The sequence below is a fragment of the Pseudorasbora parva genome, chromosome 8 (genome assembly GCF_024679245.1).
Source record: "Pseudorasbora parva isolate DD20220531a chromosome 8, ASM2467924v1, whole genome shotgun sequence".
Classification (NCBI taxonomy): domain Eukaryota; kingdom Metazoa; phylum Chordata; class Actinopteri; order Cypriniformes; family Gobionidae; genus Pseudorasbora; species Pseudorasbora parva.
In genome coordinates, this window is record NC_090179.1 from 21,808,093 (window position 1) to 21,832,617 (window position 24,525).

Genomic DNA, 24,525 nt, shown 5'->3' on the forward strand with positions numbered 1-24,525 from the left:
CGAGCCCTAGCCCTTTTTTAAAATAAATCAAAAGTGCCCCTCTCAGACAAATATCAATGATAATATTTTTGGTCAATAAAACAAAATAAATTTGACTTATAATAACATGACAATGTGTACAATATTAACGAATGGCTCAAAAGTCGGAAAATGTCTGTTTTTTTTTTCTTATCAGTCGGTCTAAGTGTTGCCATAGCGCGTTGCTATGGGTTGCATGCGATTTACTGGCTGATTTTCCACAGCTAAAACGCTTAACGTAAAAAACGCTTAACGTGGCTTAATGCACTAAGACTGTTAAAAACACACCAAACTCAGGAAATATCATAGCCCAGAATATGAACGCAAGGCGTTTTATTACACGTTAAACGTTTTTCTCCCATAGAAAACCATTATAAGAAAATGCTTAACGTGACTTAATGCACTAAGACAGTGTTAAAAACACACCAAACACCAAAAGGAAATATCATATTAATACTGTCTTAGTGCATTAAGCCACGTAAGAGTTTCCATGCGTTCATATTCTGGGCTATGATATTTCCTGAGTTTGGTGTGTTTTTAACAGTCTTAGTGTTTCTAACAGTCCACATTGTCATGTTATTATAAGTCAAATTTATTTTGTTTTATTGACCAAAAATATTATCATTGATATTTGTCTGAGAGGGGCACTTTTGATTTATTTTAAAAAAGGGCTAGGGCTCGAGCACCCAAAGCTCCCCCCTCTGCACGTGCCTGCCCTGTTCAGTCTCACACTTGGCACAGCACTTGCGATAGTACTGAGCCTAGTAATGACCAACAGTTACAGAAATCATTTCAAAGACTTAAAAGCTTTCCTGTTATCCGAATGTTTTTTTTTAATAGGCTATATATTTTCTGATCTCATGTTGAAGAATAAAAAAAGGTTTGTTTTCTATATTTGTATTTATGCATAAGATATTTAGTGAAAAATGTTTAGACTTCAGTTGTCTCACCAAGTCAGAAAACAAAATGAATTTAGCCCTTTGGAAGATTCAGTTCGAAGGCCGGTAAGCGCCCTCTGGAGGAAGAACACTGTATCGCATCTTTGGGACAGATACGAATGGGCTTCTGTGCATTTGTGAATCAAGGCCACGGAACGACAGTCTCAAAACATTCCACAGGTACAAAAGCGCATATTCAGGGGCATTCTAAGAAGAACACCAATGCAAAAGACTTGTGATTTACTGTGCATTAAATTACAGGTGTGTAATTTACACATAAACAAATGTGTGTGTGGATCTCTCGAGTGCATTTGTGGATTGCTTTGTGTGTGTGGATCTCTCGCGTGCATTTGTGGATTGCTTTGTGTGTGTGGATTTCTCGCGTGCATTTGTGAATTGGTGCGTGCATGTGGATCTCTCGCGTGCATTTGTGAATTGGTGCGTGCATGTGGATCTCTCGCGTGCATTTGTGAATTGGTGCGTGCATGTGGATCTCTCGCGTGCATTTGTGAATTGGTGCGTGCATGTGGATCTCTCGCGTGCATTTGTGAATTGGTGCGTGCGCATGTGGATCTCTCGCGTGCATTTGTGAATTGGTGCGCGCGCATGTGGATCTCTCGCGTGCATTTGTGGATTGGTACACGCGAATGTGGATCTCTCACGTACATTTGTGGAAGGTTTAGATACTGTTTTCTCTCCATAGAGACCGTTTAAATCAACACACCATCGCTACTGTGATCTAGTGGAAGCGGTCGGCGCAGAATTCTGTTATAAACCACAGATATCAGATCAAACAGAGCTGAGCGAAGGTCAGGGGTTTCAGTCACAAATCACCAACATTTACCATGATTTACTGTAGTAAAACCACATGGATTTAATGTTGTTGTTGTTGTTGTTATTATTTATCTCAGGATTCGTACAACCTTTTGAGATTGAAATTCAAGCACTTTCCAATGGTTTTCAAGAGCTTCACACTTATTTCCAGCACTTCAAAGCTCTAGATATCCGATTGTAATGTTATTTTTAATGTGATGGTTTGTAAAACTAAAAGTTTAAAGGGGTCTTGTGAAAGAAATAGTCGAATGTTTTTTTTAGTTTATTTTTTTTTAAATGTGTAATCCATTTTGTAGCATTTTTATTTTAAAAAAGATATGAAATGCCCACCACTATAACCAGCAGAAGAGCACTTATTGATTTATTAGCGATTTTCACTCCCTAATGTATGGAAAGTACGAAGTCACAGTCTCAGGAAAAACTAAACTTTTCTTCAAATTGTGACTAAATTACAGTAAAGCAAAGAGCTCCTTTAATAATCACTGAAGCTGTCGATCAGTTCAGTGTGAGACTATTGAAGAACAATGCTAATCTATATTTAATAAGAGCATTAGGCTACATTTAAATTTTCCCTATACTTTTTTTGCACATTACTGTTGTTAATAAAAGTTAATTTTATCTGCATATCAATTCATAAACCTTTGATATGTATACTGTATATTGCAAAAGATATGGTGCCCATTAATACTGTGGAATAGTCGGGGGTTATTCACATGCTGAAAGTTTTGCACCCCAGGTGGCACTTCTACCAAGCTGCAAATATTTAATTTTACCTAAACAAAATAAAGTTAAAACTTGTTTTGAACAATTTCTTTGTCATCTGCAGACTGATTTTAAGTAGGAGGGGAAAAAAATCGTTTTAAATCGTAAATCGAATTTTTGGTGAAAAAATCGGGGATTTTTTTTTTGGTCCATATCGCCCAGCCCTACTTTGAAACCAAACTTGTCAGTCAGCTCCTCACTCTCGTGATGAATGAAATCTGACCCCCTGCAGTTTTAACCAATTTATTTATTACTATAAGAGATAGTGGGGGGCGATGCCACGATGGGCAAGTGCTGTGACCAGTGTGGCTGAACACCGACCACAACTATCGCAGGAAGCCTACACCGTACCAATGTTTTTAATAAACCCTCAATTTTTTTAGGGATGACATCATTAAACACAACATTTTATTGGTAAAAGGCCAACTGAATGGAAGTGGAAAAATGTTGCAAACATTTTTTTGACGCATATTCACAAAAACTGGATGGAAACTTGGCTAATGAAAAGTAGAGCATAGTTAATTGTTGTGATGTAAAGAAATTAGTATTGGCCTTTTTAAAAAAGATGCGCAATGCATCCTTCTCAAACGTGTTTCATAGATAATCAAGCTTGACAATGTATTTCATAGTGTCTTTCCTTATTTAATCTGAACTCTTCATTATGCTAGTAGGCTTAATTGTGCTGTTAATGACTTTATGAATTACATCTGAGCTGAAGAACATGCACGGCACTTACGCAGACTTTGTATTCATATGCATTTTTAACTTGTCTATTTAGATTAGACTGCTTGGTGTTATAACTCTTATGTGGGTGTAGTGTTTTAGTTGAATAATCGGCAAAACCTCTGTGCACATCAGCTTGAATTAAAAGTGTAGCTTTTCTTTGAAAATTAAATGTCTCTGTTGCAATGAAATGCATGAGACTGCTCTTTTTAAAATGGGCTTTTTAAGACCTGTCAATATTGAACTATCTAACCACAGGAGGTTTTGGCCAGCATTCTGCAATTTTCAAAAAACGAACAAACAAAAAACCTTATACTGCCTATGTTTTTCCTCCCCTCTTTCTTTCTTTCTTTCTTTTCTTTCTTTCTTTCTTTCTTTCTTCTTTCTTTCTTTCTTTCTTTCTTTCTTTCTTTCTTTCTTTCTTTCTTTCTTTCTTTCTTTCTTTCTTTCTTTCTTTCTTTCTTTCTTTCTTTCTTTCTTTCTTTCTTTCTTTCTTTCTTTCTTTCTTTCTTTCTTTCTTTCTTTCTTTCTTTCTTTCTTTCTTTCTTTCTTTCGTGGTGTAGTCAAAGTCAAATCTTTATACAGGATAATTTATTTAGCAACACATTCTTTTCCAAAAAGAGTAATTGATGGAAATTCCCTGTTCATTTATAAGCATTCTGTGGGCTGTCATCATTGTCTTATTTTTTTTCTCTTTTTTTGACTCGTTTGCAGCGATCACTGATTGGAGAGCATGGCTCACTCCAAGAATCGAGCCACGGATGGCAAAATCACCTACCCGCCGGGGGTGAAGGAGATCTCCGATAAGATCTCCAAGGAGGAGATGGTTCGGAGACTGAAGGTGAGGAACAGTCTGTCATTCATCAAATATATCATTGTGTGCGTGCGTGCGTGTGTGTGTGTCCACAATGTAATATAAATGTCCCCACAATGTAATGTAAACCTGAAATCACCTACATTGTGGGGACCAGCCAGCGGTCCCCACAATGTAAATGGATTTATAAACATACTAAATGATGTTTTTTTGAAAATGTAAAACTGCAGCATGTTTCCTGTGATGTGTTACGCCTGTGGAAAATCCCCACAATTCACAAAACCTAACGTATGTGTGTGTGTGTGTGTGTGTTTGTGTGTGTGTGTGCGTTTTGACCAGTTGTTGATTTCTGCAAATAAATGCTCTAAATTATTTTATTTGGAATATGGCATACCTGCAAACTTGTCGCTTTTCGGCGACAATCGCCGTTTTCTTGGTCAATTGGGTCATTTACGTGAATCGCGTAGAACCGAAGAGGTTTTTTTTTGGGGGGGGGTGGGGGGGGTGGGGGGGGTCTAAAGTTCTGTAGACTAGACATGCGAAACACTATTGGATAATTCTTATAACTGACATTTCTCTGGGCCAATCGGAATCTTAGCTCACTTGCGTTAGAATCTTGAAGCACACAGCGTCAACTGAGCTCGCTATTGAATGAGATGCCTGGCTATCGAGATACCACGCGAGTCTGACGGATGGAAGTAAGCAAGCTTAGTGTTCAATTCAAGCATGGGCGTAGATTACGGGACGTGTCCCCTGCACTTTTAATAAAGTGTACTTTTATCCTCCGCACGTTTACTGGGTCTTCCCGATCCTAGTCGACCCGCTCCGAGCGGGATATGAACCGGCGTTACCTGCGCAGAGGGCGGGCAAGTTAACAGGGACGCTAAAGAGAGCTTTCTCTAACTCGATTGCGCGCTTCTTGAGGTCACAATCAATACATGAATACATGATAAATACATCAAGATTTAAATTCAGAGACAAAAAATAATCTATGCATGACCTGTCATTTTATTCGTATCTAAATATGAGGAGGGCGCTCTCACAGAATGTCCAAAAGCGGATTCGTAGAAACTTTGTCACGCTGGAGCTGCAGCTGAAGGAAAACAATCGTTATGAGTGATAAAACGTGACGACGACAATCAGACGATTGCGACAATATATATGCTTTATGTGTGTTTTTCAAGTCATCTCAATGTAGGCTATTTATTGACTATAAAGTAGGCCTATATCATATGAATAATGCAGTGCTAACTGACAGCTTTTGAAATGTTTATCTTCTGCTCACCAAAGCTGCATTTATTTAATCAAAAATACAGTTAAAACAGTAATATTGTGAAATACCATTACAAATGAAAGCAGCCTTTTTATATGTGAATATAGTAAAGTGTGATTTATTCCTGTTATCAAAGCTGAATTTATCATCATTACTCCAGTCTTCAGTGTCACATGATCCTTCACTAATCACTCTCATATGAGGATTTCATATAATCAAGAGACATTTATGATAATTATCTGTGTTGAAAACAGTTGTGCTGCTTAAATTTTTTTGTGGAAACCATGATACATTTTATTTTTCAGGATTCTTTGATGAGAAGGTTCAATGGATAGCATTTATTAAATAAATTATCTTTTGTAATATTAAAAATATCACTTGTGATCAATTTAATGTAGCCTATTTCTGATCAACAAAAGTATTAATTTCTCTCTTTTTTAATTTTACCACAAATGTTTGAATGGTATGGTGGTTTCCGCAAAAATGAAGCAGCATGATCATGAGCAACAAAACTGTTTTCAACACTGATAATAATCATAAATGTTTGTTGAGCATCAAATCCTGAGAATGAGAATGATTAGTGACACTGAAGACTGGAGAAATGATGATAAATTCAGCTTTGATCACAGAAATAAATGACACTTTACTATATATTCATTAAGCGAACAGATGATGTACATCAGAATATTATTTCATTGTATTACGTTTTATACTGCATTTTTAATTAAATAAATGATATATACGGAGACCATATATAGTCTATGATATATATATATATATATATATATATATATATATATATATATATATATATATATATATGCCCCCCCCTCCCCCCGGCACTGTCACCTTTTTTACTCTGAGGAGTTTGCAGGTCTGATATGGGGAAAATTTTGTCAGTATTTATAGAATAAAACAAAAATGTTAATTTGACCCAAACCAAACAGATACATTTTCAGTGGTCCAGAGAAACAGATACGTTTCCAGTGGTCCAGAGAAACAGATACGTTTCCAGTGGTCTCTTAATTTTTTTCAGAGCTGTATATATTAGCCTAATTCCAATGAATAATGACTACTGAAGCTTGTCTGTACCATTGTTCAGTTAGATATACGATGGATATATATGTACATGTTGGGTATTTTCTGGGGTCAAAAATGGTCCTCTATGGTGGCGGATGAACACAGTCATCTGTACACACAGTATAGACTACCCTACATGTGAACTGTGCACTGTTCTGACAATAAATCCAAAATAATAATAATTAGTAGAGGTGTTTATTATGGCTGGGTTCACAGTATTGTTGTCACCGTACTTGAATTTCCAACTTTGATACAATTCCTTGAAAAATATTGATATTCAATATAATTTCCAATACAGGGAAAACTGCCCTACAGATCATTTCTCATAATTTGTTGTGATAGTTTACACAGCTCAACAAATAAGCAAACTGCAAACAGTAGCACAAATAAATACAATAGAATAAAGAGACAAGTTAAATAAATGTGGCTTTAAGTTTTTCAGGTGGGTCTAACAGCAGTAACTATTCAAATACTACAGAAATTAAAGGACTCAAATATAAGATCTGTTTGAGGTGGCTTTATGGGAGCGGCACTTTTAAAGATCAGTGGTGCGCATTTTAAAAATCTAACCCTACAACAAACTGCCAAAGCGAGGAGGAAAACGCAGAAGAACATTTAAAAGGTCTCAGGATATTTTCAATAAATTTAAGAGCATGGCAGTCTGAACAAACAACACAGAAGTCAGTTTAACACAGAAAGAATAAAGCAGTTACATTTTTGCTCATTCTTCTTTGAATTGTCAGTTTATTTATTAACTTACATCATTGCCTTCCATGTAGCAGAATAATCTATGGTGTCATCACTTTCGTAATCAGTCAGTTTTATCAGTGTCCTTTGCATACATTTAATTAGAAGAAGACATGATACAATATGTGAAATTGTATCATGTCACTCAGTTTCAGTCAGTCTCATCCTGCATCCTTCATATCTCCGAAAAGTCTTTAGTTTTATTATATTTATAAAAGAAATATGGGCTGTACCGAGTCTTTCCGGAAAAAACGAGTGCCTGGAGGCGTATCGTGTGGGCGGAGCTAAAGAATGACGAATGCGCAAAGCGGTGACGTCCTCAAGTGTGGAGAAACCATTGCTATCGATCTCAGCTAATAGATATGATCCAGAATCTAATTCGGAGGCTGAAATAGAAACCGCAACAGCAGGACGTCCGTCTCTGTGGTATGTACTGTATTTAGTGGCCTGTCAACATATGTGTGTCTTTACTCGCAGTTTATGAGGACATGATTCGGTTTATGGAACATAGAACAGCAATGAAGTCCGTTAGCGCATTTGAATGACGAAGCACGCGATCGTGTCGTTTACTGATGTTTACTCACGTGACGATAAGCAACAGCACAGACATTTGAAGCAGTTTTACTCACCGGCTGCTTCCAAAGCAGGACCGAACCTTTATCGCTGGGACCGCTTTGTCAAAAACACACTTCTTGGAGTGTGGAGATCCACTTTGCGATGTGACTGAAGCGATGTTGTGAAGCTTCCTGTCATTTCTGCGTTCAAATCGGTTCAAATGCAGCGCTGCCTTCCCGGAATGCTGTGCTGAAGCGCTGAAGTCGCTTAATGTCAATGTGGAGGAATGAAGTGGAGCGCGGCGCGGACTATAACCGACATAAGTGTTCACTGACGAATGGATCTGCAGCTTGAGAGCAGTGTTTATGGGCGTGCATTTCCTCTCTCGCTCTAGTCGTGCGTGCACCCTACCGGGGGAGAAGAGCATGTATGGCCTATACAAGGACCTTCCGCTCTATTAACGTCAAGCTGAGCCATACTTGAAAAAAACTCTCCGAAACTTGTGAGAAACCGGAAGGAGTATTTTTGACACAGAAATACTCCATCAAACGTCCAACATTAGTTTTTGAAACTTTGTCTATGTTTAGGATGGGAATCCAAGTCTTTAACAGTGTAAAAAGCTCAGTATGCATGAAACAGCATTTCACCCCCCTTTAATCTCATTATTGAGGGAGTTATGCTCTCTGCTCAGAAACCGCTCTCAAGCATATGCTGCGTGAAATTTGAATTCAGCAGTGAAAAGGGACACCTCTTAACAGTGTTGTGCTGCGGTATCATCAAAATTGATATCATAACAAAAATTACCTGTATTCGGTATGAAAAATCAACAAATTTACATAATAGGTTATATCGTCCAGCTCTACACTTATCCTATTTATTAGGGCTGTTTACAAAAATCATAATCACCATTATTTTGGTTAATATTGAAATCACTTTTATTTAAAGTCATTGGGGGTAATATGATCGTCTTATTCCATGATATTAATCATTTTAAATATCAGTTTATTTACATAATTATTGATAAACTATAACTATAGCAGTCATTAATGTTGGCTAGTGACTGACTGACTTAATACATAACCGGCTGTGTTTACGAGGATACTTAGCAAAATGGCATTTTTACATATTTATGTTTACTAGGATATTTGACTGTATCTAAAATCTGCGCTATACTTCACCTTTAGTGTTGTCAAAAGTACTGACCGCGATACCAAATCGGTACTGAAATTGTAAAAATGTGACACTTTGAGCATTGTAGACGCAGAATTTGCAGGAGTAATATTTAAATAGTAATTTGCAGTTTAATATTCACAGACTAACGTTAGGCTACCGACTCCCGAGTATTTTCGGTACACGCAGCTTTCGTGTTAATCCAAGCGCAGGGCTCCAAACTGTAGCCAAATATATATAAGAGTCTGTGAATATTAAACTGCAAATTACTATTTAAATATTACTCCTGCAAATTCTGCGTCTCTGCGTGAATAACAGACGCAGATGCGAGGGCGCGGCAGCGCATGCCCGCGCGTGCATGCACACGCACACGCACACACACACACGCATATCTCTGCCGTGTGCCACTATGAGGACACACGGACGCATAAACTGTCACTTCATGAGAATTTAACGTTTCATTTAAGTAAGCTGTCATATGAACACAGACACTCAATGGTCTTCATGGCAACCCGTCATAATAAAAGTTTAGTTTAACGTGGAGAAATTGACAGAATATATTAGGCTACTGTTGCAGCCTATACAGTAGATGTAACTACATCTCTATGTAATAATAATACGTCTCTACTAATAATAATAATTATGCCTAGATGGTTCCTTATTTTTTACTTGATATTTTATGTATAAACAATGATTACTTTTTAAACAGCATACAGCCGTTAAATGTTTGTGTATGATTTACTTATAATAATTATCATCGTAAATAATAAACGTTTTAAATGTATTTTTATTTATTAAAAACATTTTGCTGTGGTACCAAAATTGGTACTGACTACCGTAAAATGTTTATGGTGTTGGTACAGATTACTGGAACTTCTACTACACTCTTTCAGGTGTAAAACAGTTTGGATTGTTGTTAATATGAGAAATATGATGCATTATTTAAGAGTTTTAAGTATTGTAGAACATGAGTAGCTCTTGGCGACTTTCATTTTTAAAAAGTAGCTCTCAAATGAAAAAAGGTTGGAGACCCCTGGTCTAGGAGGATGTGCACAAGAGGTCGACTGGGGAAAAGTGTCCCTTTTGCGGATTTATGCACTTTTAATAATACTGTTTCATATCAAGCAAGCCCTGCAGTTTAGCAACAATAGACTGCATTTTACAACACTCACTTATTCAGGTGATTTGGTAGGTTTGGCTTAAGGAGGAACCAATAGATTTAAAGTTGGTTATAAAATCAACAACAAAGTAACAGAAAGTGGCAGGTCTGTTATTTTGTATTTACACTCTAAGACCTAATGCACAGATCTTTTGACAGTATCAAATTGTTTTGTTCCGTCCACTGCACTGTCAGTCGGATTCAATTGTGCATTTAATACAGTTGTCAATCCAGGATCTTTGAAATGTGTAGTTAGCAGCATGAAATATATAAATTATATACAGAAAGCGAGCAAAGGTCGCTGCAGTTATAATCACTGAAGCTTTCCATTTCCACGCAAGGTTCAGAGAAACCTATGATTACGGTGTAGTTTCAAAACTTTTTCAAAACCTCTTTTAAAGTTTTGTATTCTCATGCCACCAAACAGTTGCCATGAAAATCAATAGCCTCAACGTGTTTTCTATTTTAGTTGAAAATGGCGTCGTGTAAGTTGCCTCAAAGTAAATAACTAATAATTTTTTTGTAACCGAAATGAATCGATCAAAAACTTACTTTAGCTGGACAATAACGTTTTTCTAGAGCTGCTGTACAGCCAAAACAATCTCTTCCATTCATTTCCTATTATCACTGTAAAGCTGCTTTGAAGCCACCTGTATTGTAAAAAGTGCTATATAAATGAAGGTGACCTGACTTGACAAATCTGTGCTCACACTGATAATAACTTGTGCTGAACAAAAACTCTGCTGTTTTGAGAAGTGTTGAGCTGATTCTGTCTAACACATCTGATTGATCATTGTTCACACACTCAACAGACTGTGACTGGCTACAAAGCTCAATGCTGCAAAAAAACAAACAAAAAAAAAAACGTTGCAAATAAAAACCTCTAATGCATAGGGCAGTTACACAGATACACACAGGAGTGTTTTAAACCAGTCGGCTTTAAATGAATGCAGGTATCGTCATTAAATTATCAAATAAATTTTTGGCAGGACAAAGATTAGATTCATTCAAATTTACGTCTGAACAATTTGGCATGTTTCATTGCTTCATCGCAAATAAAATATTTTAATCCAAGTACAAGTATGCACTATGTTTAAGTAATTTTAATAATATTTGAATAAAGTGTAAAGATGTCTATTTTCCTAGACTGGACGTCACTTTTGGCGTGTACAAGTCTTCTGAAGACATTAACCAATATCCAGTGTTATTTTATTTGTATTAGTATATTTTTAAATGTTAGTTTAGTTTTAATTTATTTCAGTTTTATTAATTTCATTAAAAAAACATTTATTTAGCTTTATTTAAATTAACACAAGTAACTTTTACTAATTAGTTTTAGTTAATATACACTGTAAAAAAAAATCACAATTATTAATAATTATTCATTTGAAATTAATTATGAATTTTGATTTATGAATTGTTTTCAACTGATTATGAATGTTTGCGTGTTGGTCCAGACTCCTTCCAAGGGATTTTCCTTGGATATTTGTGCAGAAAGATTTTGTGCAGATCTTTTCATGTTAATATTTGTTCATCTTGAAACTCTACAGAATTAAATAATTTTTATACTCGTATTTTAAGCTGTTTTTACGGCTTGTAGATACAGTTTCCTCTCACTGTGGCTTTGTCACTTATGTCTATTTATAAGGACTGCCAAGTGAAACTGTGTTTCTCATTAAAGTGTCTTACATCACTGTTTGTTGGATGTGTGGTTGACACACGGCTCTATGGTGTTTTTCAACCTCAGATGGTGGTGAAAACCTTTATGGACATGGACCAGGACTCAGAGGAGGAGAAGGAACTCTATCTGAACTTGGCCTTGCATCTGGCATCAGATTTTTTTCTCAAACACCCAGACAAAGATGTCAGACTGCTCGTGGCCTGCTGTCTTGCAGATATATTCCGCATCTATGCCCCCGAGGCCCCGTACACATCACCTGATAAACTTAAGGTAGGAAAACTCAGTCTATTGGATGCCATGTTAGTTCTTGCATATGTCAGTGATGAACTTGAAATGTTTATATCCATAATTACATTTTAATTTCCTACCATGGTGACTGCTCACATGACCATTCTAATTCTAAGTATTTTAATGGCCCCATTAAGTAAAATCCTGTGGTTTATTTTGAGAAATTGATTTGGGTTTATTTGATTTTATTGTATGTTTTAAAACTGAAAATGTTGAGGGTGATGATATTTGTCTGTGTATGTGTCTGTTTTTCTTTACCTTAAACAAAAGACAGCAAGGGAGTTGTTCTGCAGAAAATACAAAAATAACACTGCGGTCTCTCATGCATTGTGAAAGCTTGTCTTTGCAGGTGCTTGAAATATTAAAACTGTCTGCACTTCTTTTCCACTCAGGATATTTTCATGTTCATAACTCGACAGCTGAAAGGGTTGGAGGACACCAAGAGCGCCCAGTTTAATCGATATTTTTATCTACTGGAGGTATGGCACCCAACTAATATACTCTGAAGAAAGGTCTTACAATGGTTGTTCAACCAGCATCTGACCTTTTCTTTCCCCCTCTGGCTCCCTAGAACATCGCTTGGGTGAAGTCCTACAACATCTGCTTTGAATTGGAGGACAGTAATGAGATCTTTACTCAGCTCTATAGAACGCTGTTTCAAGTGATCAAGTGAGTGTTGTTCACATCTATCCTTTGCAGCATTTGATAGAGTAAGAAAATGATATCTTAGTGTTTTTCTGCGCAGCTACCGGTAGAAACTCTTGTTGCTATAGAAACGGTCAACGGTTGCCTGAGACGCACGCTTGCGCACTGGCTGATCCAGACTGAAAAATAAGGTTTTCTTGATGCTATATGAGCATAAGAAAACACATTTATTATACAGTTGTTGTCAGATTTGATTTGTGATTTGTGATATAACATTTAAATGTAAGCTTGGTGAACAGCTTTGGAAAATTTGCATGACTGAAATAGCTGCCCGAGAGGTGTTTCTGCTCAATTTTCATTTTCCTTTAGTACTACGTCTGGGACTGCGGTGTATTCTTAGGTTTTCTCCGAACAAATTTTTACCGGTCCAGTCAGCGAACAGAGGCAGTGGCCGAGAGCGATGACCTTGACGTAATGCGCTAGTTTGAGTTGTAGTTCAGTAATGGCGGCGGAGAAAGATGCGAACAAAACCATTCATTCCGTTGTGGCACCGCTACCGAATATCCAGAAGTTAAAGCCGGAGCAATAACAATCTTTGCTGGGGTTTGTTGGTGGCCATTGTGGCCCTCCTCCCCAACAGGGGGAATTCGGGAAAAGTTTGATTTTCCAGCTAGCTCCGTTAGTGATGAAGGAGTTACTGCATTCGGACAGTAACTGTTCCTCGTGGGGTTGGAAGGTATTGCCATCATTTAAGTTACAGGGACTGGTCAGTTATTTTATTGCCGTCCGTGTCTCACCACCCATGTAAAAATCTCCGGCCGAGTTACCTACCTACTGCTTTTGACAAACGCAAGGCCATGTGGAGATGTAATGGCTGTCCGAATCCACATCTCTGAGTTTTCAACAATATATCACTTCAATATCAATATACCACTTCACAACAATGTATCACAATATATCAAAATTCACTGTTTATAATCATTTTTGACCACTGCAGAGCACCGTACGGTTGCTTTGCTGTTATTTGGATTTATTTCTTAGACTTGTATTTCTTTCAAATGCTGGCAAGTATTTACAAGAGCAATATATTTAATCACCGCTCAAACTAATTAAAATAAAAGCACTTAAACATTTGAATTGGTCTGTTATTTATAGCAGCATTTATTATTATACCAAGCATATGACAATCATGTTACGGACCTCGTGAGCAGCGCGTTCCCGATCACAAAACTCTCCCGTCCACTGTGGCGTGAATAAATCACAATCCGAATGCACGAGTTTTAGGTTTTATCCTATGGATTTATCACTGAGGTGGCATCCACAAGTGCACATTTATGTTGTCGGATTTGTGTGAAACAGGTGAAGGGCGCATGACATACGTCATGACCAAACGTTAGCGATTGGTTATGGCAGATCCAGAGTTTCACAGGGCAGATCCAATAGTTTTAAACCTCAACACAGTGCCCGCCTTCGCGGAAATAAACCCTTGTCAATGGAGAGTGGCCAGACTCTATGTACAAATAAAATGTACAAGAGTCTGGTAAGACCAGGCTATTTTAAAGATGGCCGCTGAGTGAAATGACTTGCCTGAAAGTAAAGCCCTGCATTTATGCCCGAGCCCGATAGGGCCCGGATTTTTTACACATGGCCGGGCTTTGGACCAATTTTCACGTCATACCTAAAACGCGGGCCGGGCTTCGGGCCTTTTTTTAGGCTTCTCCTTAGTTTTATATTTATTTTATTAATTAAAAGGAACAAGGAGATGTGCTGCGCTGGTGGAAGCAACACAAGACCATAATAGCTTACGCACAGTTTTCAGAGCATAGGTTCAGAGTCCGCGCCAGCAGCAGCACCGCACGTTTCTTTAGCGCAGCTGCTAGAGTTATGGCCTTTTTACAACTGGTTCCTTAATTCGTTTTCTCTGACCAGGTATTTATCTGATTGCGAAATGACCAGGAGTAGTCCCGAGATTCTTTCGAGACGTAGCCTATTTAATTCCGATCACTAAACAAACCAATTCAGAAGGATGGAAGCATTTCAGACGAAACTGGACAAATGTAAAGGTAGCCTATCTAGTTGTTTAAACCACATGTATACATTTTACTCCTGGCAAACGGTTAAAAAATAAACGTGTGAGGGCGTGTTATGGGCTATGTTGTAGTCAGATAGATATGATGGTGCTACTGCAACCTGCATCGCCGCAAATGAGTAAAGCAAGCCAACGCAAATGGCCGTAAATGAAACTTAAAATAAGTCTTAGATGCTCAAAAACACAATCATCTTCAATACAAATGAATGAGACTAAATGATCTTACCAGTGCGCGTAGGTCACTCTCTCTCTGTCTTATATTGCGGTCTTTGAATTTGAAAAGAGCTGCTGAATAAAATGCATCTTCAATCTTTTGCTTTCGTTGCTGTAAACTCCGTTAAATGAGCATATACCACGGGAATTGAAGATCGGATTTATATTCATTTTGCGTAGGTGTACTGTAAGGTATAAGACAACCTGCATGTTCTTTTTTTATTTGTTTTTAGATTGTTTGGCTCCGTTTGCGAGAGCCGCGAGCAGAATCGGCTTGCCTCAGCTCGTCAAAAATGCCCTTTACTGTGGTGGTAATAGTCGGCGAAATGAACTAACATTGTGATGTTTGAAGTGTTTTATATCTGTGGATTTTATTATAGGCAAGACAAGTCAAGAGTTGATTTGAAAGGCTAAATCGATTAAATGTGGTAAACTTAAAAAAATGAAAACTTTAATTTAACTAACAAAAAAATGCTCTAAACATTTTTCTAAATTAATGTAATAAAGAAACTAAACGAAATATAACTACTTTGACATTAAAAACAAATCTGAACTATTTTAATGGCTGCAACAATGTAAAAAAAAACAAACAAAAAAACGGGCTCCAGTCGGACTTATTTTGATAAGCTGTCGGACACGGGCCGGGCTAGGGCCTCAGTATCTCAGGGCAGGACCGGGCTAGGGCCTAGATTTGAGGCCTGTGCAGGGCTCTACCTGAAAGGCCTGGAATGCACAGCATTGTGGGATATCAAAGGCAGCGAAGGATACATATATATATAAAAAACATGGCTTGTATAGCTTAAAAGTTTCTATAATAAATAAAATAAAATAATTATGTTAAATATAAATTTAAATAAAAGCTACTTTTTGTAGTGTCTAGTTGATGCTTTTCAAATTTAACACAACCATGTTTTTTTCTTTTGAGGGTAATATTAATGGTGAATATTATATTATATTAAATAATTTATATATATATAAATTAAAAGAAATGATAATTTTAATTTAAATACGAAAATGTATAGTCATATGAACATGCATACTTACAACATTTTTTTTACCTAAAACATTACGAAATATTAGACTTCTCAGAAACGTTTTGATGTTTTGAGTGATATTTGCTCATTTTATATCTCCAACATTATTCATGTGAGTATTAATTATGTGACCTAGTACTTTTTCCAATCTTGTAATAATGCTGCTATTTGGTTAGAGAGTGCAACATTGACTCTTGCAATAAGGATTGTCATAATTCAGTAACACACCTCCTTATTTTGCTGTTTTCTCTTTGAGATGCAAATGTGAAGCTGCGGCCTATTTGTTATGTCCTAATGAGCTGTCAGCCTCCTGCTCACCGATATCATTTCCCTGCATTTGGTTAGATGACAATGATGTGCATGAATCCCAGGTGGAAACCCTTCATTGCATGTGCACTATAAAAGCTGCATATGGGGGTGATTCATCTCAGCCAATGATGTTCACTCACTCGGAAATGTCCTCTATGAGCGGGACACTGCAGCGCTCGGCTCTCATGTGTAAATGGAAAAAAACTAGAAGTGTTTCTGTTTTCTCTGCCCCATTGCGCTTGCTTCCCATCTTGCACTCCTCCACTTTGATTGCCTAGTGCACCTGATTTTAGGTCAGTGCTTCTGTTTACAGTGATGTGTTGTTGTGTTTTTTATTTTATTTTTAGCAATGGGCACAACCAGAAAGTCCACATGCATATGGTGGATCTCATGAGCTCAATTGTCTGCGAGGGCGACTCTGTCTCGCAGGAACTCCTGGATACTGTTTTGGTTAACCTGGTCCCAGCACATAAGGTACAGAGAATGAATAAACATGAATCTCATGTAAAAAAATTAAAATAACCCTAAGACTCACTCACTCACTCACTCACTCACTCACTCACTCACTCACTCACTCACTCACTCACTCACTCACTCACTCACTCACTCACTCACTCACTCACTCACTCACTCACTCACTCACTCACTCACTCACTCACTCACACTAATTTAACTTTAACTTAAAATAAGACGAGGACAGGTTGTTGATAGGTTTCATGAGATTCAGAGACATACATGTCATTATAGCTAATCGTTAATTTTGTATTTCCTCAATCTTGTCTTGCAGAATCTCAACAAGCAAGCGTACGATCTGGCCAAAGCCTTGCTGAAGAGAACCGCTCAGGCAATAGAGCCATACATTACCAATGTGAGTAAACCTGATTTATAATAGTTAACTTTGCACAAAACGTACACCCTACCTCTTGTCGGTTTTGCCAAAATCATGCTGAATTACAAGGGTTGCGAGTAAGTTCTTCTCGTTTTTTTAAATCGTGAATAATACCTAATGACTGTCCATAATTTGACTCCAGCCCTTTCGCTTTGAAAAACATGTTGAGGCTTGCAACATTAACCGGAGATCAAGAGCGCCTCCTCCACGCTCAAACGGCATGTGGAGCTTAAAGATATTCATCAGTAACACCCGCAGGAGCATGCAGCGCTGTTATGCTGTGAACCTTATTCCCTGCAGTGCTCATTAAAAGTGCCAGAGATGGTGAGAATAAGTGCGGAGGTCCTTTCCAGAAGAGAATCCTTCTCAATATCTCTTAATAGATCAAAAAAGGCTTGATTTTTCTTTGTATTTTGTACATCTCCGCTCTGTTGGAAATGGAGCCTCCTGCCCAAAGATTTTGTTTTGATCTAGTTCCAGCTTACTCAAACTAATCTCTAATCAACGGTATGTTAAGAGCTGCTTCCAGATGGATATGCTGTGAGTTTAAAGGGGTGCCACTTTCCAGTGCAGCATGGTAGACGTTGATGGATGCGAGTGTGTGTGTGTGATGGGCAGTTTGGTGTCTCAGTTCTTTAACCAGGTGCTGATGCTGGGGAAGACTTCTGTCAGTGATCTGTCGGAACATGTCTTTGACCTAATCCTGGAGCTCTACAACATCGACAGCCATCTGCTGCTCTCCGTCCTGCCACAGCTGGAGTTCAAGCTTAAGGTAAGATGGCTTGTTAAAGATACATGGCATTATGCTGTTTTGCGGATCTCCGATAAATCTGTCTGTCTGTGCCTTGAGGTGTTTTTTTTCTTGTGTATAAAAACATATGATTGATTTGTTTGTGGTGACAGACTGACACAGACTGATATTTGGCCATTTTGAGTTTTTCAAAAGTTGTATTTCCTCAGCTACAAAATCTAACTACAGCCATCATAAATGTATAATGCATGTTTTCTTTTTTTCAAATTATTTGAGCAAAATAGTAGGCAAAGAAAAAAGCATTTGTGCATTTAAGTTATTTTATTCATTTTACATTTCTTACATGCATTATATCAGCCACTGGCCCTATCAGAATTTCTTTCTTGGTACTGACCATTGGAATTTGTATTGTATAATAGAAATATAATTACTATATAATATAATCTGACTTCATTTAAAATCTGAGGCTGCTATGGATGCTAATATGTCAAGGCCAGTGTGGCTGATAGCTTATATACATTTCTGAAAACTGACAAATATTTGAAACCTAAAGGGTATTTATTTATTGACAGACTTGCCCCTTTTAATGTCAGGCTGGTTATTGGTGTAGTTTTGGATGTCTTTTTGGCTTCTTCTAAGAATGCATGGTATCCCTGTAATGAGACCTTTATTGAGCCTTTAGGACATATTTAGTAGCTCATGATTCATATCTCACAACACCAGGGAAGCAGTAGGCTACCTTGTTATTTTTTTTCTGGCCTGTGGGGGTAAAACCTCTTCAAAACACTGTGTGTAGACTGTGGTCAGAACCTGATGACATATGGAGAAGTGTTTAAATGACCACTCCTTACCCTGAGAATAAAGGTGTTATTCTCACAAAATTCAGCTCAGTTGTTTGTTAACTGGAAGTTAATAGTAACCAACAACTTTTAAGCAATAAAATCAACATCTAATAAATGGATATGACATTTCCGAGCAAAAATGTTGCTGACATGCTGCGTGAAAATGATTACACTTCCAAGTCACAGTGCCAAGTCAACGATCATTTCTTTCATTTTCTTTTGCATGAGATTTAATCCAGCGTGAGCTGAAAGCACAGCATTTTTCAAAAACTAGCAACGGCGATTACTTTCTTTTGTGTTGGTCTTGGTCATGTTATTAAACTTGTATACATCGGCTAATTACAAACTCAACCTGCTCTCGTCATTGAATGAATGTTATCGTATGTTAGGGACTTGTTGTTTTACGTACCGTATTTGATGGCATGCCTTCATTCTTTTGTTTTTATGCAAAGCACTATGATGGCGAGGCTAAATGGGTTCATATGTTTTTATGTGTTATAATTAATGCCCACAGGCCATGTTTCTGCAGTTATATCACCAAAAAACCCTCATGTCTGTTTTGTAGAGCAACGATAACGACGAACGCCTGCAAGTTGTGAAGCTCCTGGCTAAGATGTTTGGTGCAAAGGATTCAGAGCTCGCTTCGCAGAACAAACCTCTCTGGCAGTGCTACCTTGGGAGGTACAGCTCATGCACCGCACATCCAATTACCTGCTTCTTTCTCCACACAAACTGATAAACATTTCAAAAGCAACAATTTTGACCATCTGCATTTCCTTAGGTTTAATGACATACACGTCCCTGTTCGACTGGAATGTGTGAAGTTTGCCAGCCATTGCTTGATGAACCATCCAGACCTAGCAAAAGACCTCACTGGTACAAACTGTTCCCGTACTAACTTTCACTAGACTTTTATTTCTGAAATGAGCATACCATGATTCCACATTTTCCATGATACCGCAATTATTTAATTAACATTGAGACAAACAGCCTATATATTGTTACATCTGATGTTACACATCTGGGGCCGTATTCACAAAACATTTAATCTTGCCACTAAGGGTTCTCCTAAATAGCAGTAAAAATTCTTAGTTACAAGTTTTCACTTAACCTATTCATAAAGCTGCTGAGAGCAACTTTTACTAAGGAATAGAGAGAAGTCGTCTTAAGCTAAGAGAAAGGGCGGGGTTGACCTCGTTGTTATGGATGATGTCAACACGCTTGCTAACTATGACCATAGTGATTGGCTGATAGGGGAAGGGTTCTCTGTCCTTGATTCCATTATAGGAATATTTTGTTGAATGAGGTTTCATGTTGCTATATTTAAGGAAATATTTTAAAAAGTAGGCTAAGTGTCACTAATTAAACTAGTATATTCAGCTAATTGTTAGTCTCTTACATGTCTTCATCTCGAGAGATTGCGGAATTCAAGCTAAAATGTTTTTTTATTAACAAAGTTTGTGAGTAGCACGTTCAAATGGTCTATCTAATCAGCACGAGATGAGGTGTATACAGAGCCGAGAGCCGACTCGCCAAGTTATCTCCACAGTTTTCTGCATCCCTCCGCCACCCCGTTCCTCACTCTCGGTCGGTGATACGGGGCAGAACTCTGGGTTTGGGCTATATTCTGAACTCTGAGCCCTTGATCACTTTAGGAGTTCTAAAATTAGGACTGACACGGCCATTATTTTTAATAGTTTTTTCTAAATTGGCAAGTTAGGAGCTATGTTTGGCCTTAAGATGTTTTGTGAATACGCCCCCAGATGTTTTTCCCCACAAAGTTAACCAGACGTTCACTTAAGACATACCAGATAATGTTTGCGTGCATACTCGGCAAGACAAATCTTTTGAAATACTGTAATTATGTGTATATCGGGATCACGCACCGTGTGAGTCATCTTTGTGCGCACGCTTTGGATCTGTCAGTCAGCGCAAGCAAGATCATTTGTTTACATCAGCACGAGTTTGAAAATCACATTTCATTGGCTCAGACTCGTGCCATTTGAGAAATCGCTATGAAGGTTCACAAAGCAGCGTCTGTTGTAAATAAGCGAGCTGCAATTTTTTCATGATTTAGGAAGGTACACCTGTCAGAAAACGTACAAATAAAAAAACCTTTGAGATGGGCTTAATTAACAAAGTTTTGTGTTAACCTTAAATTTAAAAAGCTCCTAGCTCGAAATTAGCCTGTGCACATTCAGGCTTATTTTGCCAGCACGGTTCACATATAAAAAGAAAAAATCCATCCACTGCAAACATTCTACAGTATATTACATTTATCTAATGTATTTTTAAATACATTTCTGTCCATCTATCCATCATTTTTTAATATATATTAAATGCATCACTTATTAAAATAAGCAAACAAAAATATGTATATGTGTATTTGTTCTTTCAGTTACTTTAACATTTTCATTAAATTTGCTAGGAAAATTGTAAATGCCCATTTAACCAAATTGTGCATGCAATTATTCTGCAGAGTATTTGAAAGTAAGGTCACATGACCCAGAGGAGGCAATTCGACATGACGTCATTGTGTCCATTGTGACTGCTTCCAAAAAGGACCTCTCTCTCGTCAATGATCACCTGCTGAACTTTGTGAGGGAGAGGACTCTAGATAAGCGGGTAAGCGCCAGGCTCTCTTTGTGTTTGTTTGTTTGTTTGCTGTCTCCTAAACATTCTTTATTAGCGCTGCAGTCATTTTATTTCATGCATAATATCTGAGGGCTTTTTTTCTCCCATTAGTACCCCAAATGAAGCAGAGACTTTGACATTGCATTTAGGGCAGAGCTGAGCTGGAATACATTAGCTTCTTGTTTCTTTCCAGACACACTCCATTTCTTCTGCCTATAATTTAATCAGCAGTCTCCTTTAGCCACCCGAGCTGGAGGGGACAGAATTATATAAATTGGACTATAACTCACATATAACCATTCCTCAGCCTTTTCAAAATGCTTTCAGGGAAGAATTTAATTGAAGAGCCCTCTGTGTTTCTGGACAAATGACACCGCAGTAGTCAAGGCGTATTTCCATCTCATCCTATTACACCTTGTTTGCTTCTGTAGCTTGCCATACATAAGCTGTGGCTTAATGCAGGGATGGTCCTATTGGGCTTGTCAGATTCAGCTGTAGATAAATGGATGTTTTGTCATTTTTTGTACCTCGATAACTCAAAAGCACTCATTTCTGACATGTTTATGCTGAGGCAAAATGCTACAGGCTGAGGCAATATGCTACAGGCTGGATTAAATATGATTTTCTCTGTTAATGTATTAATTTTTAATGTTTTACTGTAGACATGTTCCAGAATGTAGTAAGGTACCCACCAATGCAAAATTTGTCATTATAATTGGAATGCTAGAGATGCTTTTATGAATTCCAGATGGTTTGAAAATTTGGGATCAGTAAATGATTTTGATGATGTTTTTTGAGCACATATATCAGAATGACACTGAAGACACGAGTAATGATGCTAAAAAATTCACAGGAATAAATTACTTACCAAAAAAAAAAAAGATAAACATTGACAAAGATATATATATATATATATATATTAAAATAAAATGCACTTAATTTTAATATTCCCAATAATACTTTTTTTTACTGTATTTTTATCAAATAAATGCTACTTTGGTAAGTAGAGATTTACCAAATTACCAAAATCTTACCAAATTTTTACATACCTAAAAATTTTTTCATTGTACATTTTATTCATTACTGAAAAGTTTTTATACTGTATTATGTCTTCTTCGATTACATCACTTGCAGTGCATTACAAGATACAAGTAATTTAAGTACTTTGTCTACTTATAATGATATGATACTTTGTGCTTCAAATAATGTTATGTAATGTTTACATATTTTTTTTAATTATTGGAAAATAACCACAGATGCTTATATAGCAATAAAACAATGATAATTTAATTATTGTTTTAATGCATTTTGGGAAACAAAAAAACAAAAAAACAATACAATGACCTATTGTCCCTTTAAAATATGTTTTCTACCTTAAATAGAATGCTGACCAATGTGCTTATATTGCTGCTGGGTATGGTTTTACACTGGAGTAGAATAAGTTTCTCTTCGTGTTTTCTTGCAGTGGCGGGTCCGTAAGGAGGCTATGATGGGACTGGCTCAGATCTATAAGAAGTATGCCTTACAGGCGGAGGCTGGCAAAGAGGCAGCCAAGCAGATCTCCTGGATCAAAGACAAACTGCTCCACATTTACTACCAGAACAGCATCGACGACCGGTGAGTAAAAATAAGATGGAGGTCTCTTAATATTGTACAAAGTCAATGGCTATATTAAATTCAAGTGATTTATATATTATGTCGATAGTAAATGCTGCTTCCATTCAATACTTGGCAATTATGTTTTGTTTTGGTCAGAAATGGTCTTTTATTGATAGATTATATATATGGTTATGTAATTGCAATTAATACTGGAGCCAAAGTAATTTGTTAAACAAACCTTGACTATTGAAATCTTTACAGTGCTTATTTAAATAACCCAGATCTTAAAGGGGCCATATGTAGAATGCAGAAACTTTTGTTACTAGCGACACCGGTTGCTTCAATAAAGTGAAGTGCAGAAGTACTTTTCATTCTTTGCTTGAAAAGATGTCTGAAGATGGACGATTAAAAAGTTATGTGTGGGTGTGTATATATATATATATATATATATATATATATATATATATATATATATATATGTATATATATATATATATGTATATGTATGTGTATATATGCATATATGTTTGTTGCACACTTTCCTCTCAGTAACAAAATAAACACAATAAAAATAACAGCAGTTAAGAAAGCATCTGGTCATAGCAATGTGAATATATTTGCACAAGCTCTGCAATTCACCGGCATCATGTCAACTAGGGCTGAAACGATTCATTGAGTAACTCAAGTTAATCGAATCAAAAAAATCCTCGAGGCAAAATCGCTTCACTTAGTCCTTTTAACTACACACAGATGTTGCAGAAAGACATTTTTTGTGTAAGGAATCGGAGTATGAGCGGATTGCGGTTATATCCACGGTTCAGGTGCATAAACATCCCAAAAATTGCAGGTGGATGAGAGATCCATTAACGGATATGGAGAGATCCATATCCGTTAATATGTTGATTTTAGGGACTCTCATTTCACGCGAAAACGCAATGAATGCGTGTCGTTCTTTAACTTTCGTTGTGATGAGCAGTGCTCGTGCTTTCAGAGCTTAGAGCTGCGTGCTTTCATTGATTTGTGTAATTTAAATATCACACTTCAATCATATTTATAGCTACTAACTTAAAACAAGCTGTGTTACAATGATGAATGATTAGCTCAAAAGATCTGCATGTGTGATGTACTTTATCTGAATTAAACATATCTCGCGTTTGATCACATTCTAGCGGTTATTCTTTATATGATTTGATCGGGTGCGGGTGGATGGTTTGTTTCTAACAGCTGGTTCGGTGACGATAGAGCTGATCTGTGCATCTCTTGTTCCAAGTTAACCTGTCCAATATTTTTTTCTTCATTATAGGAGTATATAAGAGGAGTATATAAGTAAATGCTTATGTCATGCCTGAGCTGAAGCTGAAACACATCATAAATACAATGTTTAGGCATTATTGTTATTTATATTACTATTATTTAGATTTATTGGTTGTAGGTTTAGTTTTAGATTGAACTATGTTTACCTTTTTAAAGTAATTTGA

The 24,525-nt window shown here is 37.1% G+C and overlaps 1 protein-coding gene across 1 annotated transcript in view; it reads left to right on the forward strand.

The window, feature by feature from the left end:
• Positions 1–24,525, forward strand: part of pds5b (PDS5 cohesin associated factor B) — a 62,646-nt gene that overhangs the window by 16,546 nt on the left and 21,575 nt on the right. Inside the window, exons 2-12 of the mRNA XM_067450398.1 lie at positions 3,990–4,116; positions 11,821–12,024; positions 12,435–12,521; positions 12,614–12,711; positions 16,680–16,806; positions 17,120–17,200; positions 17,853–17,993; positions 19,380–19,495; positions 19,596–19,690; positions 21,294–21,439; positions 22,914–23,065. Of these exons, the coding sequence (XP_067306499.1) occupies positions 4,009–4,116; positions 11,821–12,024; positions 12,435–12,521; positions 12,614–12,711; positions 16,680–16,806; positions 17,120–17,200; positions 17,853–17,993; positions 19,380–19,495; positions 19,596–19,690; positions 21,294–21,439; positions 22,914–23,065 (1,355 nt within the window). The 5' untranslated portion in view covers positions 3,990–4,008. The remainder of the gene's footprint in view (positions 1–3,989; positions 4,117–11,820; positions 12,025–12,434; positions 12,522–12,613; positions 12,712–16,679; positions 16,807–17,119; positions 17,201–17,852; positions 17,994–19,379; positions 19,496–19,595; positions 19,691–21,293; positions 21,440–22,913; positions 23,066–24,525) is intronic.